This window comes from Prionailurus viverrinus, chromosome B2 (assembly GCF_022837055.1).
Source record: "Prionailurus viverrinus isolate Anna chromosome B2, UM_Priviv_1.0, whole genome shotgun sequence".
NCBI lineage: Eukaryota > Metazoa > Chordata > Mammalia > Carnivora > Felidae > Prionailurus > Prionailurus viverrinus.
The window spans coordinates 78,731,894-78,747,181 of NC_062565.1; the positions used below are offsets into that span (position 1 = coordinate 78,731,894).

Sequence of the window (15,288 nt, forward strand, 5' to 3'; positions counted from 1 at the left end):
GCACAGAGCCCGACACGGGGCTTGAACTCAGGAGCTGTGAGATCAAGACCTGAGCCAAAGTCGGACACTCAGCCAACTGAGCCACCCAGGCGCCCCAATAGTTGCCAGAGATTTTTTTTTTTTCCAACGTTTTTATTTATTTTTGGGACAGAGAGAGACAGAGCATGAACGGGGGAGGGGCAGAGAGAGAGGGAGACACAGAATCGGAAACAGGCTCCAGGCTCTGAGCCATCAGCCCAGAGCCTGACGCGGGGCTCGAACTCACGGACTGCGAGATTGTGACCTGGCTGAAGTCGGACGCTTAACCGACTGCGCCACCCAGGCGCCCCGCCAGAGATTTTTAAAAGTTTGCATTCCACATGCTACCAGAACTTCACTACCTTAGCAACTTCATTTATCTTGCCCTTCTTTGATTACAGGTATACTATGAGGTAGGAATGGTTCTGAGTAAACTCACAACATTAGAGATAATTTGTGGCATTCAACTGTTTGGTTCTCACTTCTCTCTTCCTCTCTTTTTTTTTTGACCCCCTGTCACTGCACAATTTAAGAAGGAGCCAAAGTATCCCACTTTCTTTTTCTTCTAGGCCACTGGCTCAGGGTATAACAACAGATCACCCTCCATGTATGATGCAGGGAGGCTGGACCCCATTTGTTTGAAAAATGGCAGAGCTGTAGCTGGAAGGGATTATATAGCTAGACTTACTTCTTCCCTGGTACATTCACTCCTACATTTGACACATGTAAGCTACTTTTTCTTAATAAAACCATAAAAGCCTGTATTTATTGCCTTGAATGTGTGAGGTTTCCTCCCCCAAAACAGATTTGTGTGGTGAGAATTGTTCTAATAAATAGAATATAAGACTTATGCAAAAGAGCCATTAGAGGGAAAAAAAAAAGGTAGGAGGCACTACTCTACCCAATGGGTTCTGCCTATATTCTGCATGATCAGGTGACATAATTAAAAGAAATTAAACTTAACAGTGAGATAAAAGAGAAAATTTCAAACTCACTTACCAAACTGCATGCCCCAATCTCCAAGGTAATTTATTCTGGTGACTTGATGTCCTAAAGCTTCTTTGAGATTTGCTATAAAATTTCCTAGTAATCAATAAAATATACAGTTTCTCATTCTTGTTATCCATTTTGGCATAAGAACCATGTGTTTCTCTATTATCAAAGCATAACAAAAATTTTTTTGATAAAATTTACCAATTCAATTTTTTTTAGTAAAATATTCGCTATTGTGTTTTCATCTATGTTATGGAGCAGGAGTAGAGAATTATTTGGGGGGCAGTTATTCCAAAGAACCTCACAATTTTCATAAGAACATAATTTTCAGCAACATTAGTGGGAGCTGGGAACATATGTTAGAATAACTGAATTCCAAAGAAAATAAGAGAATCTCAATAAGTAACAAGAGATAATTTTGCTAATCCCTATAGAGCCTAAACCACACTGGTGTTTTTTTCTCAACAGCTCACTCTACCTTCTTTCAATCACTGAAATCCACCTCCTCATGCCTGCTCCCTAAGAGCACATGGTAGTTCAAGAACTTCATCTTCTTCTACTGCTGACACTGGTTTGATATCCAACACCTGCTTCACTCTCCTCGTGTGCACTCATATGCTGCAGAGGCTGGAAACCTAAAAATTACATTTCTCAGAAACTTCTGCAGTTAGGGTTTCAGAAGTCACTTATATTTGGGCAATCAGATACACTTTGCATGAGACTTCGAAGGTGAACATGAGGTGAGAGGGGAGCTACTTCTATTTTTTCTGACAAGCACAGCTGTGGAGGCTTTTTCTTTTTGGTGGCATCACTAATAGCCCAGTGCCCTGTCATGTGACTTCCAAGGGAACTGAAAGGGTATGGGGCTGCCTGTTTTGCTTATATGAATTCTAGAAGATATGGCAGGACTAGTGGCAGCAGTAGCATGGCTGCTACTGGAAGTGACTGCAGAAAAGGCAGAAGCTCCCTTGATGAACACGCTCTACGGTATAATTCTGGGAATCATTTATGTCACTTCACCCAAAGCTTCTTCAGCACTTCCAACAACTTTGTAAACTATTCAATATCCTGTAATAAATTCTTGCCTGCTTTTACTACAGTAGATTTAGTTTTCTGCAAATAATCCTTCACCAATATGTATATCTGACTCAAATTACTGCAGCTACTCCTTTTCCAGCTTCCTTACTTCTAGACTTTCCCAGTCTATACAGTCCTAACAGCAAACTTCTTCCGCTGCTACTCAGATTGTATTCTTATTTTTAATTAGCATCTTATTATCTTACAAATCAACTAAATAACACAAACCTAAGCTTCTGGAATTGGACTAATTTCAAATCCTGGCTATGATACTTACTCGCTAGGTGATTTTTGGAAAAGTTACTTTTGGTATCTGAGTTTCCACATATCACGGTAAATAACACGGTAAATAAATTCTCAGGAAGTATTATCTCTTCTTGGCCCATTCCTACAATTTTGACCTACTCATGTAGCTTTTCTTACACAGTATATTTTTTATACTCTTTCAAAAATCAAACCCTATCATTTCCTCTCTTAAAATGCTCCAGGAGATCTCTCCCACAACAAGAGGTGATTCCAGTTTAATAATGATCTATGCCACAAATAATGAGTACCGATTGCTCTGATTCTTAAAAATATTCAAATGACAGGTTAAATGATCCCTAAGGCATGCAATAGACAGATTTCCACACCAGAAGACAGATCAGATGAGATACACTTCAAAGTCTCTTCAATTCTAATTGCAGTTTTTAAATTGGGCTACTGCATCATGTCATGTTTTAAATAAATGAAGATCTTAGCATATACACTGAAGCATTACAGCTATGAAGTACAATAGCAATCTTTCTTAGAATACTCTTGTTTCAATTTCCAGTTTTGAATGCTCCAGTTAGCACTCAAGTGATGGAGATTGAGTTTCTTTTTTCTAATTGAGATATAATTGGTATTATAACAGTTTCTTTTTTAAAACAAAATATATAGAACAAAAAACCTGACAAGATTACCATCATCCACACATTAACTATTTTCATTTTTGCATCTTTCAGATCTTCTTCATATGCATACATACTTTAAAAAACTTAAAATCCTCAACAAACCTAACAGTTAAAATTAGTTTCTGAGTCAATCTTTTGGTTTTCAAACAAATTTTTTTTTCTACTTCTAAACCAATTTTTCCCATTTCATATATTAGCATTGGGCTCATATAAGTTTGAACTTTGTTTTTCGTCTTCTGGTTACTTAAGCATTAAACCATTAGCATGCATGATCAAATTATTGCCTCAAAGTCATGTTTAGTATTTTCTGTGAAAGGAACGGCACTCACCTATGATGGTAGAACGCAAATGTCCAACGTGAAATTTTTTGGCAACATTAGGTGAACTGCAAATAATTGCACAAGTTATATTTCTGTTCTATGAACAGGAGTTCTAAAATGAACTAGGTCATGCTTCTACAGTTTAACATAATTGGGGACTAAGGCCTTTGGTAATTCAGCTCAAAGTTAAGTGAAAAATTAGAAATTTAGAGCAAAGATAAATTAGAATTCAGAAAGAATTATTGAAATTGATCCTGTGACTCACAAGGTAGTATCATACATAGAAATGGCACACTTAGGAAGCAGATACATTTAAGGATTGATAAAAAGATGAAGAAATTCAGAGACATTGTTTTGACATAAAAACAAAGCAGATTATTGGGAATTAAGTTTAGTATACCAGTTACAAATCCTTTATCCTCTTAAAAATTACTGACTCCATAGAAATTTTGTTTATATTGGTAATATCTATCAACATTTGCTGCATCAAAACCTAAAATTGAAAAATATAAAAATATTTATGCATAAAACTTCCCAGAATAATTGGAAATGTGGTTCACCACTCCAAATTCTCAGTCAACACATTTATCACTTCTCTGTATGCTCGAGAAGTTGTAATCAATAATTTAACAATAGCAAATTGCTTCTAGAGCACTAACTACCTGACAGGCACAATTTCATGCACTTTATATGTATTAATCCTTTAATATTCATTGAAGTTGTGAGGTAAGGTACTCTCATCGCTTATTATACAGATGAGGAAACTGAGACAACAAGGAAAAAAGATAATGAAGCAAATGTGGTAACAACCTGATGCCTCTTGAATGTGGGTGATAAGCATATGGATTTAACTGTACTGTTGAGTTTTGTGTATGTTTGAAAATTGCACAAGTTTTTCAATATTGAAAAAAAAAAATAACCTGAACCCACTTGGTTAAACATGGTAAAATGAGAGCTTAATTTTGGTCTGTCTTCAAAGCCTTATACCAAGAGTATTACAATTTAAAAAACTGATTCTACATAAATATGCATGCAGTTGTAAAATTAGAAAACAACAAGAATGTTCATTTAATTATTTATAAAGTAAATGTTCTTCTAGAAATTAAAAATAGGGACTCTTCCATTTCCCACCAAGACAGAGTAACAAGGATTGGATTTACCCTTCTGCCTTAAACAACCAGAAAACCAGAAAAATGTATGAAACACTGGTTTTATGAAACCAGACACTGAAGGGCTATGATCCCTGAGAGAATGAGAAGTAAAGTGACCTTGAGCAAATGTGTGAGCTAAAGCAGAAAAATCTATGGCATGGAATGTTTATATTACAAAAGAAAGCCTCCAAACCAATAAGACATCTAATTTTCTCCTTTAAGAAACTAGAAAAGGAGGGGCGCCTGGGTGGCGCAGTCGGTTAAGCGTCCGACTTCAGCCAGGTCACGATCTCGCCGTCCGTGAGTTCGAGCCCCGCATCAGGCTCTGGGCTGATGGCTCAGAGCCTGGAGCCTGTTTCCGATTCTGTGTCTCCCTCTCTCTCTGCCCCTCACCCGTTCATGCTCTGTCTCTCTCTGTCCCAAAAATAAATAAACGTTGAAAAAAAATTTAAAAAAAAAAAAAAAAAAAAAAAAAGAAACTAGAAAAGGAAGACCAAAGTAAGCAAAATAAAATATAGATAAAAGCAAAGTCAATAAAATAGAAAAAAAAAGAAAATATTCTACACCCTAATTGCAGTGGTAGTTACATGACCTGTACACCTTTGCCAAAATTCATCAAATTATATGCTGAAATGTTAAACTGTATTATATTGTGCATGATTATATTCCAATAAAGCTGATTTTAAAAAATGACAACAGAATAGTATGAAACAATAAAAATAATAAACCAGCCCTGGATATACTTCAAATATTAAAGGAATACAAGACATTATTTAGTGAAAAAAGTAAGCAGCAGAACAATGTGTAAAAACAGACTATCTCTAGGTAGGTAAACAGGAAACTAGTATTGATGAATGCCCATAAGGCAAGAACTAAGAAATGGGAATGGGGAAGAATATTCCTTTTCACCGAATATCCTTTTATAATCTTTGAATTTGATCAAGCTAGTTATTTAGATTATCTTTTTTTTTTAAGTTTTCGCAGAGTTTTTGTATTGTTTTCTCTAGGACTGGAAGAACTGCATCTACCTAGGTTTTCAGCCTTGACAAAATGTCCCTTTTGAACCATCAATATGCTATTCTTTGGTACCATTTTCCTACTCAGAACAAATACAATGAAACAGAAAGTACAAGTTTGAGTCCCCTGGCAACAAAAGTAGCCCTGGTGAATGACTTATAATTTGGATACCTTACTGAATCTTGTAAAAAAAAAAAAAAAATTACGTAATTTCCTCAATCTTTAAGAAAAGACAAATATTATTGCTCTTATTTTCCAGATAAGAAACCAGGAAAATAAACTGTCCTATCCAAGACTGTCGAGTCAGTTACTAATAGTCACAACTGGTAACCCAATCTCTCAGATTCTCAATTTCCTAGAGGTCCTCAATCTGTTTTGCGAGAACACTTCACACTGGGGAATAGCAGGGGATGGGGAAGACTGAGCTGAGAAAGAAGAGGAAAGTACACCACTGCTGACTGTTCCTGAAAGTTTGATCTGTACAAAATAGGAAAGGCTGACTCTGCAGAGAGGAGGGAGGCAACAGCAGTTAGCTTCAAGTCTTATACCACCTACTCAGCTAGAGCTCATATATGATGGACAGTCCTCTACTCTGGCATTTTATCATGATACTCCTAGATCTGACAAAATATATGACAATACTGTATGTCAGAAAGGCAGTAAAGGTAAAGTATACAGGCTTCAGAGTCAGAGTTAGTCTATGGCCCTGAGCAAGTTACTTAACCAATTATTACCATCAACACCTCAACTTAGAGGGCAAGTTTCTTGAACACTTACCTCTTGTTTTTTGGGGGTAAAGTTACCCTATTTAAGATACTATATATTTAAAAAGCTCTGTTCTCCCACCTCTCTCATTTTCAGAAGAAATTCAAGAATGATGTTTCCTATCAACTTTGACCCTGTCCCTCACTTGTTTGTCTCTACTTTGAAACAACAATGGTAAGCATCATAGCATATGGAAAACTTCTAAGGGAAAGAGCAGCTATGGACAAAGCAATGCCAGATGGAATATAACAGAGAGCAAAGATGGCTGCTGGGACATGGACTCTGCCTTCATCAGCATTCAAATGCTCATTTAAATTCCAGACTTCCTTATTAAATCCTTTAGAAAAAGCACAAGAGGAGCAAATCCATAAGCAAATAAAAAAGCCTACCAAGAAAAAGCCATACAAATAGCTTACAGAATACAACTCAAATAGAACAGGCTACTTTTAGACATTTCTTATAAGTGTAAACAAAAGAGTATTATTACATGGGAAACAAAAACAGGAGAAAAGCAAGAGAATCAATGAATAAGGAAGACTGAGGTGTTGGTATTTCAAGTTTGGTTGGGAAGAAGGGATGATGAAGGTCAAGTGACAATAAGAAAGAACGTGTTAAAAGTGAACGCTGGTGGCAACTTTTCAAGTTTCAAGAAACTTACAATAGCATTATTTCAAGGATGAATGCATGGTAACAGATACTATACCACTTCTCTACTGATTTTCCTTTACTGCTGGTTAGGTAACAGCAAGAAGTAGAAGAGGAATATGGTACTGAAGTAGGCGCCTCCCAGAGGAGGTGAAGTCCTGCATCAATTTAAAGACATGAATGAAAAGAATTAGACAACCACAAGCTTGCCACTCTCGCCATTAAGAAACGTAGTTAATTTGTTTTCCCTCCCCCTGATTCGGGGCTGATCTTGTGACTTGCTTTGAAACCAGCAGAATGTGACAGAAATGAGGCTATGCCTGTTTCAAGATGAGATGCTTTTACCATCTTGGAGCCCTGAGAACCTCTGTAAAGGAGTCTGGTTAACTCTGCTTAAGAGACACTGTGGAGAGAGAGAGGTGACTGGCCAGCCATCCTTCAGGTAAGCTGCCAAACAAGTAAATGGGCCACCTGAATTCTGACCCCCAGTATAGTCTCTATATGACTAGAGCTACATATGATAACAGGCCAAAGAACCACTGAGCTAAGCCATCCCTGATTTCCTGATCTATAGTGTCATAAACATTAAAATGGTTGTTTCAAGACACTAATCAGGAATTGACACACGTTTCCTTAAAGAATCAGATAGTAAATATTTTAGGCCTGCAGGCCACCTGGTCTCTACCTCAACTATTCAATTCAATTCTGCTCAACTGCCATGGCAGTATAAAAGCAGCCACTATAGACAAAATGTAAATGAAAGTGCAAGCCTGTGCTCCATTAAACTTTATTTATTTTAAATTTTATTAAAAATGCTTAAGTTTATTTATTTTGAGAGAGAGAAAGAGAGAGCAAGTGGGGGAGTGGCACAGAGAGACAGAGGGGGGGGGGGGAGAGGTAGAAAGAGAATCCCAAGCAGGCTCTGCACTGTCAGCATGGAGTCTGATGCAGGGCTTGAACTCATAAACAGTGAGACAGGACCTGAGCCGGAATCAAGAGTCCAGACGCTTTACCAACTGAGCCACCCAGGTGCCCTCCTATATTGAATTTTAGCATAGCCTGTTACACAAGAAAAGATAACAGAAATGGAAGGCAACTTTCTTTGAGGGATGGCCTTAGTGTAGTTCCTCTCTGGTGTGAAGATGACCTCATCTAGTCCATCTCCTCTCTGAGATGCAACAAATGTTTAAACTCAACCTTAAATATGATTGGGGTTCACTGCAAGTGTAAGATTTATTCATAATATGTGTCTACTCCACAGGAGCAGGAGTTTACTCAGCAACCAATCCTTACCATAAACACGTTTACTGAATTTTAGAGAATCTGCCTTTTTTAAGAACACAAATGAGTGGCATAGACAGTACAAATGTGGAATCCATAAAACCTACTCTCATCATGGGTTATGCAGGTGCTAATTATAACTAAGTTTTTATAATAAATTATAATAGTCAGGAAACCTAAAATATTCTATAATTTTTAAAGATCCTCTACAGAAATATATACTTAAGAAAACAAAAGGCTATAGTATAGCAAGTTCTAATTTTCCAAGTAGGAAAACAGTTCATCAAGACTCTTCAGCTTTTAGGAAGGCACACACAGCATCTCTAATCATTTCCATGAGCTGCCAACTGGTCAAGCTGCACTCTGAAAGTGTTCCCTTTTCTGTTCTGGCTACCTACAAATAGTTCAAATATTAGATGGCTGGGGCGCCTGGGTGGCGCAGTCGGTTAAGTGTCCGACTTCAGCCAGGTCACGATCTCGCGGTCCGTGAGTTCGAGCCCCGCGTCAGGCTCTGGGCTGATGGCTCGGAGCCTGGAGCCAGTTTCCGATTCTGTGTCTCCCTCTCTCTCTGCCCCTCCCCCATTCATGCTCTGTCTCTCTCTGTCCCAAAAATAAATAAACGTTGAAAAAAAAAAATTAAAAAAAAAAAATATTAGATGGCTGTACTGACAGCATATCAGAAAGTTATTAAGAGGATTATTTAGAGGCATATTAAAATTTCAACCTATTTTTCCGATAATTTTAAAAATATACATTACAAATGCTACAAGGCTTTGCTCTCCAGTAATCACATTACTTTAAAATTCTTAATGTGGCAGTAACCATTAAGAGTTTACTAAAATGGAAAAACCAGTTCTTCAAAAAAAAAGTAACTATTAAATAATTAAAAAAAAAAAAACACCATAATCACTAGACTTTTTATTGGAGTCCAAAATTTTTATTCATGGTACAGTGATCAATTCACTGTACTGTTAAGAAAACAAATCTCACTGGTTTTCTATTTTTCTTGTGTAATTTCCTGAAGCCCAAGATGATAATGGTAAACCACATAACTGCCCAGCCACTGTGATAACCAACACTTAAGATGAGTTGGCACGCACCTGAATTCAACCACGATCTTCTTCTGGGGAAGACCAGAGAATAGCTCACTGTTTAACCCATATTTTGAGCCATCTTTGATTACTTGTTGTAGTACTGTCTGAAAAGTAAAAGGTATGAGATTTAATGACAGAAAAAAACTGCAGTTTTTAAAAATTACTTAATTACTTTGCTTACTGGTAATGAAGTAAACATTGCTTATTTGCTCATTCTAATTTACGGAACTGAGCATTTTACAGCATTGTCAGCCCCTCCTCCGGTTGCTAATGCCAGTCAGAACGGTAATAATAAGAATTAACATCTATGGGGGCTCTGTGCCCTTTTATACATCACATCTATTTATTCTTACATGAACCAATGATATAGATATCTTACAGATAAAGAAACTGAAGTTTAGAGAGGTTAAGTAACTGCCAAAAGTCCCACAGCAGATAGTAACAGCAAAACCAGGAGCATCTAATATTTACTGAATGCATACTATGTGCATACACTGTTCTAAGCATTTTCTATGCATTAACTCATTTAATCCTTACAACAACCCTAAGAGAGAAGTATTATTTTTATAAATAAGGAAAGAGAAGCACAGAGAACCTTCCCAAGGTCATACTGCTATTAAGTCATGTAGCAAAACCTTTTTCACTCCAGAGCTAATGTATTAACTACTGCATGCTGCTGCTACTCTTGTAATACTAACGATCACATGAACAGTAGAAAACACAAACCTGTAATTCAAATGCCTACTGGCTACATAAGTAAAAAACAAGGACATCTCACAGAAACAACCAAAACATATTCCATTTTTAGAAATGAACACAGAAAGATTACACAGTTCACAAAATTCACACTTCCTTTTTTGCTAATGGCGTGATGCAGTTATTTATGCGTTCATTTTTTAGTCTAGGGGTTTGAATTTTCTATGATAGGTTTCTCTTTACTCTTACATTGGTTTTGCTTCATGAACTGTATTCTGAGTGCTAAATATGTAGTTTATGATGTGAAGAATTTTACTATCATTAAGAGTTGGTTAAAATGGTCACTTAATGGAAAAGGCAAAGAAAGTAGCAGGAGGCAGCAAAACAATACTTTTAAGAAGCATCTACAAAGTGCTAGGTTTAAGTCCAGATGCTTTTATGCTATCCTTAGCCTCACAAAAGCATAAAATGGGCAACATTTCCCATTTAGTAGATGAAAAACTAAGGTTCAGAAACAGTATGTATTTGCACAAGGACAGAGAGAAAATATTATTCCTTTCACTCACAAAATATAGGACACAGAGAGTAAGGATGAATATACAGAGACATTAAGGAGAATAGTGTGTGTCATACACTAGGGGCCCATTATATGTTAATTACTCTAAGACTATGGCTGCCAAAACTGCAAGTGGGGGAGGTAAATACTAGTGAGGGGAGGAATTCATAGTCAGATTATTCTAAAGTTAACATCTACCCATTCATTTCACTTTCCATCCCTCTATGTATAATGGATGGCAGACTCCACAAAAGGCAATCACAGTAAGTTAAACTCTCCTTTAACAAATGACCCTCAGTTCATTAACATCTCTGGCACAAACAAAAAAGCAGCTTTAGTAAAGGACTATCTTACCTGCCCCACTTCCAAACCTTCCACTGACAATCTGATCAATGTGCTACCTACAGCTTCCTTCTCAACTGTTTTATTCCAAGTGCTCTCAAAATCAAAATTTGAAATGCCAAACCTAATTGAATGCTTAAATTCTCTAATGTATTACCTTTATGAGCACACTTTTTATAAACTGAAAAATTAAACAAGATAAGGCAAAAGTCTAGAGTCCCTTTTGATCATCTGGCCTAACCCACCACCTTCCCCAAGGTGACCACTTTTCAAACATCACCTTAGCTAATGACTACTCTTCTCCTCGCAACCATCCTCTGTCCTTGGTTGTAACATTACTTTCTACTGACTTTTGCTTCCCAGTTTCCTTTGCAGGCTCCCCTTAACTGCTCCCTCCGCTCCCCAGCCTGTGCTCCTTTCTTGCTTCTAGCTCCCTACTTTATACTTCTCCTAGGTATAAAGTCCTAAGACTTCAACCACTACTTACCTAATAATAAAATCTCTCCTGTGCCACAGACTGGTATGTCCAACTCCAAGAATGGACATCTAAGGCACTTCAAATGGAATATACTCCTCCTCCTTCTGCCTTCTCCACTTCTATGAACTATACCCCCTCACTCAGCTAACCAAGTCAGAGGTGTAGGAGTTCCTAAAGTTTACCCTTTTCCCACAACCTTCATAATCAATCATCTATTAACTACCAAACCTTGTACATGCTATCTCCTAAGTATCATTACAGTTATCCCCTGTGGCCTGGTTTATATCTTCATCATCCGTCAGCTATACCACTACAAAAACAACCAAAACAGTAATACACAACTACATCCCTATATAACATACATATTTAATTAAGTGTATGTTCTATTTAAATCTTGCAATAATTCCCTAACATTTAAAATATTTTATCAATTTCTGGTTTGACTTTTACTTTATGTGCATATTACCTTTACTTTTTAAAAAAATTTTGAGAAACCTGATTTGTTAAAAGGAATGTTATAATATCCGTAAAAGTCACAAGTTAGAATTGTTCCTAAAAAAAAATTTTTTTTTATTAAGTAGGCTTCACCCCTAGCATGGAGCTCAACATGGGGCTTGACCTCATAACCCTGAGATCAAGATCTGAGCTGATATCAAGAGTCAGACGCGTAACCATTTGAGCCACCCAGGTGCCCCTAGAAATGTTAGGCTTTTATAATTTTTGCAAGAAGTATATAATATCAAAATAAACTAACTCTTATTAGTATAATACCGAAAATTATCAAATGTACCACCTGTGATACATATAACACACCATGGAAAATAATGACATAGGAAAAAGCTGAAACTCTTCTGCTGGGCATATAAGGCCCTCCACATTGTATAATTTCCTATCCTCCCCCATGCCATCCTATGTGCAAACCATATGCTATCACTCCAGTGAGTGACAGTGCCAGACAATACCATGTTCTCGACTGTCTGTACTCTGGCCCAGACTATCTCTTCGGCCTGGAAGGCCTGCCCTTGCATCTCCCAGATACAGTCTTGTTTTTTTGTTTGTTTTAAGTAATCTTTACACCCAGTGTGGGGCTCAAATCCTTGAGATTAAGAGTTGCATCCTCTACCAAATGAGCCAGCCAGGAGTCCCGGATACAGTTTCATCTTTATCCCAATTCAAGATTGCTTCTTCTCTCAAGACAGTCTTATGTGGGCACCTAGGTGGATCAGTCAGGTTAAGTGTCAAATTTCAGCTCAGGTCATGATCTCATGGCTCATGAGTTTGAACCTCACGTTGGGTTCTACACTGACAGCTCCAAAGCTCCTGCTTTGGATTCTGCGTCTCCCTCTCCCTCTGCCCCTCCCCCTGCACACACCTGTGTCTCTCTCAAAAATAAACATCAAAAAAAATTAATGAAAGACAGACTTATGTGTACCTTTCTTTACACTGGACTGCAACTTATACATGCCTCCATTATATTATTCATCACATTATCATACCCACTACACATTACACCGTAACACTATTTTTTTATGCTTTTCTTTTAGATCATAAACTCTTTGAGGGCAGGACCCTCGGGACCTCGCAAATAATAAGCAGAAAGTTTATTAAACTAGTGGGAACTCAAAGTTTTTAACTACAGAATGTCAGTGAGCTAGTAAAGTTTCATGATATTCCAATAGATGAATAAACTAGAGGCCCATCTATTCATCAATGGGTACATTAAAATGTCAAATGTTAAAATGTAAGATGCTCTTAGAATGATTTCTAAGGAAGCTACTACTATTTGTCTAGTTAATTCTTTGGTCAATAGTTGGAAAGTGCTTAATCATTCCTCCCATGTGTTCAGCCTATTGATACTACACGTGATTTGAATGCATCTACTGCTTTTTGGCATAAGCTCAATTAGTAAAATAATAAGCAGAATTAGAGCCACTTAATTAGTATCTTTTTTTCTGTCTTTTTTTCTTAAGTTTTAGTAGAGCATGCAAAGTTGAATTTGGCAAATAAAAAATACATGTGTACATGTGAACCAAAAATGATGTTATCCATTGTGTACTTTTTTTTTTTTAATTTTTTTTTTCAACGTTTATTTATTTTTGGGACAGAGAGAGACAGAGCATGAACGGGGGAGGGGCAGAGAGAGAGGGAGACACAGAATCAGAAACAGGCTCCAGTCTCTGAGCCATCAGCCCAGAGCCTGACGCGGGGCTCGAACTCACGGACCGCGAGATCGTGACCTGGCTGAAGTCGGACGCTTAACCGACTGCGCCACCCAGGCGCCCCTCCATTGTGTACTTTTAAGGCACACCCAAAAAACAAGACTTTGTTTGCCTTTTTCCTATTTAGTTAAACTCATATTTTCTTTTTTTCTCCCCCTAAACTATTATTCTAAATTACTCTTCATAAATTACTCTTGAAAGTCATATGTAAGCTACTGACAGGTGGAAGCTTGGTACCAAAGTGACAGCTCTTCACAACGTATGTATTGGTCAAATCATCTTATAGCTTTGAAAAATTTATCATCTAGTCCCCATGATTTGGTACTTCCTACTGCCTTGAATTTCACATTTTAGTCTCCTCCCTTTGAGGATGATTTATATGAAGACATTATATTGCCACTGTTAGTGATCCAAACGTAAGCTAACATTTAATCATTCCTGGTGCTGCCAGTGTTAATAATTCAATTGTACTGCATGAACAGATACGTTTTTATGCAAGGCTAAGCTTGTACATGTGTAAGCAATGACAAATTCGTAATTCTCTGCTTGAGAAGTAAGTTTTGGACACAGGTCATTGGCTACATGTCAATCTTGATAACATTAATATGCAAAAAAATGTATTAATAATGGTCCCAAAGGGTTGAATTTTTTTCTTGATGTGATCTGAAAAATTCATTACATATGCAAATGACTATTGTTTAAGGCCTGAAAATAATGGAGCCAGATGTAGAAGAAATTAGGCTTTGAACAAACAAGAAATATCATTAAAAAAAAACTGTAACGTAACACAGGCACATTCAGTACCCCTTTTTCTTACTAGTTTAGGAAGTATGGTTACTGTAACACCAAGCAGGGCAACTGTAAGCAGTCTGCTTGTTCCTTAACAAAAATCACTCTACGATCCAGATCCTCAAGGCTATAATGTTGGGAGGATTTCCAGGTGAAAAAGCTGGATCTCAAAGCCCTGGATATTATCCTTCTGTTGTCAACTGAGAAGGATTTGGGAATAAGCAAGCTAGCGTGCATCCTTAAATCACAGAAAAACTAATAGCTTATTCATTATAATATAATAAAGTATGAAAATTCATGGCCTTTGAAATGTTAAATTATTAATATATGCCTTGCCTGATATATAAACCATATCTCTTTCAGTTAAGCTGGTTGCAAAGGCAAACTCCATCTAACAGCACAGTTTCCCATCTGAGGGAAAACAAAAGAAGTAAGATAACTGCTGCCTATGAAGCAGTCTGAAGTCTGATGGGCACTTTGGTGAACTGCACTGTTTCCATAAAAACTGAGACTGATGGGGCACCTGGGTAGCTCAGTTGGTTAAGCATCTGACTTCGGCCCAGGTCATGATTTTGTGGTTCGTGAGTTCAAGTCCCACATCAGGCTTGGCTGTCAGCACAGAGCCTGCTTCAGATCCTCTGTCCCCCTCTCTTTCTCTCTCGCTCTCTCTGCCCCTCCTCCGCTTGCTCTATCAAAAAATAAATAAAATAAATTTTAAAAAATTGAGACTGCAACTGGAAGAAAGAGTTACTTATTTAGAAATGGTAAATTAGACTCAATGGTTACTAAATTGACATGAAATGTTATCAAGAGACCAACAGATTGTAGACACATTTTAACAAGCTCAAATTTTCTCCTGTCCTTGTGAATGATTTTGGTTAACTAATTTACCTTGAAGTAGGAGTGAAAAAA

At 37.3% G+C, this 15,288-nt stretch overlaps 1 protein-coding gene across 3 annotated transcripts in view; it reads right to left on the reverse strand.

The window, feature by feature from the left end:
* Positions 1-15,288, reverse strand: part of RARS2 (arginyl-tRNA synthetase 2, mitochondrial) — a 69,078-nt gene that overhangs the window by 24,859 nt on the left and 28,931 nt on the right. For all 3 annotated transcript variants that reach the window (XR_007152455.1, XM_047860400.1, XM_047860401.1), the window contains 3 exons: positions 9,303-9,400; positions 3,353-3,408; positions 1,018-1,101 (listed from right to left, as the gene is read on the reverse strand). Coding sequence is in view for 2 of the 3 variants with exons in the window: in XM_047860400.1 (XP_047716356.1) it covers positions 1,018-1,101; positions 3,353-3,408; positions 9,303-9,400 (238 nt within the window). In the remaining variant the exon portion in view is untranslated. The remainder of the gene's footprint in view (positions 1-1,017; positions 1,102-3,352; positions 3,409-9,302; positions 9,401-15,288) is intronic.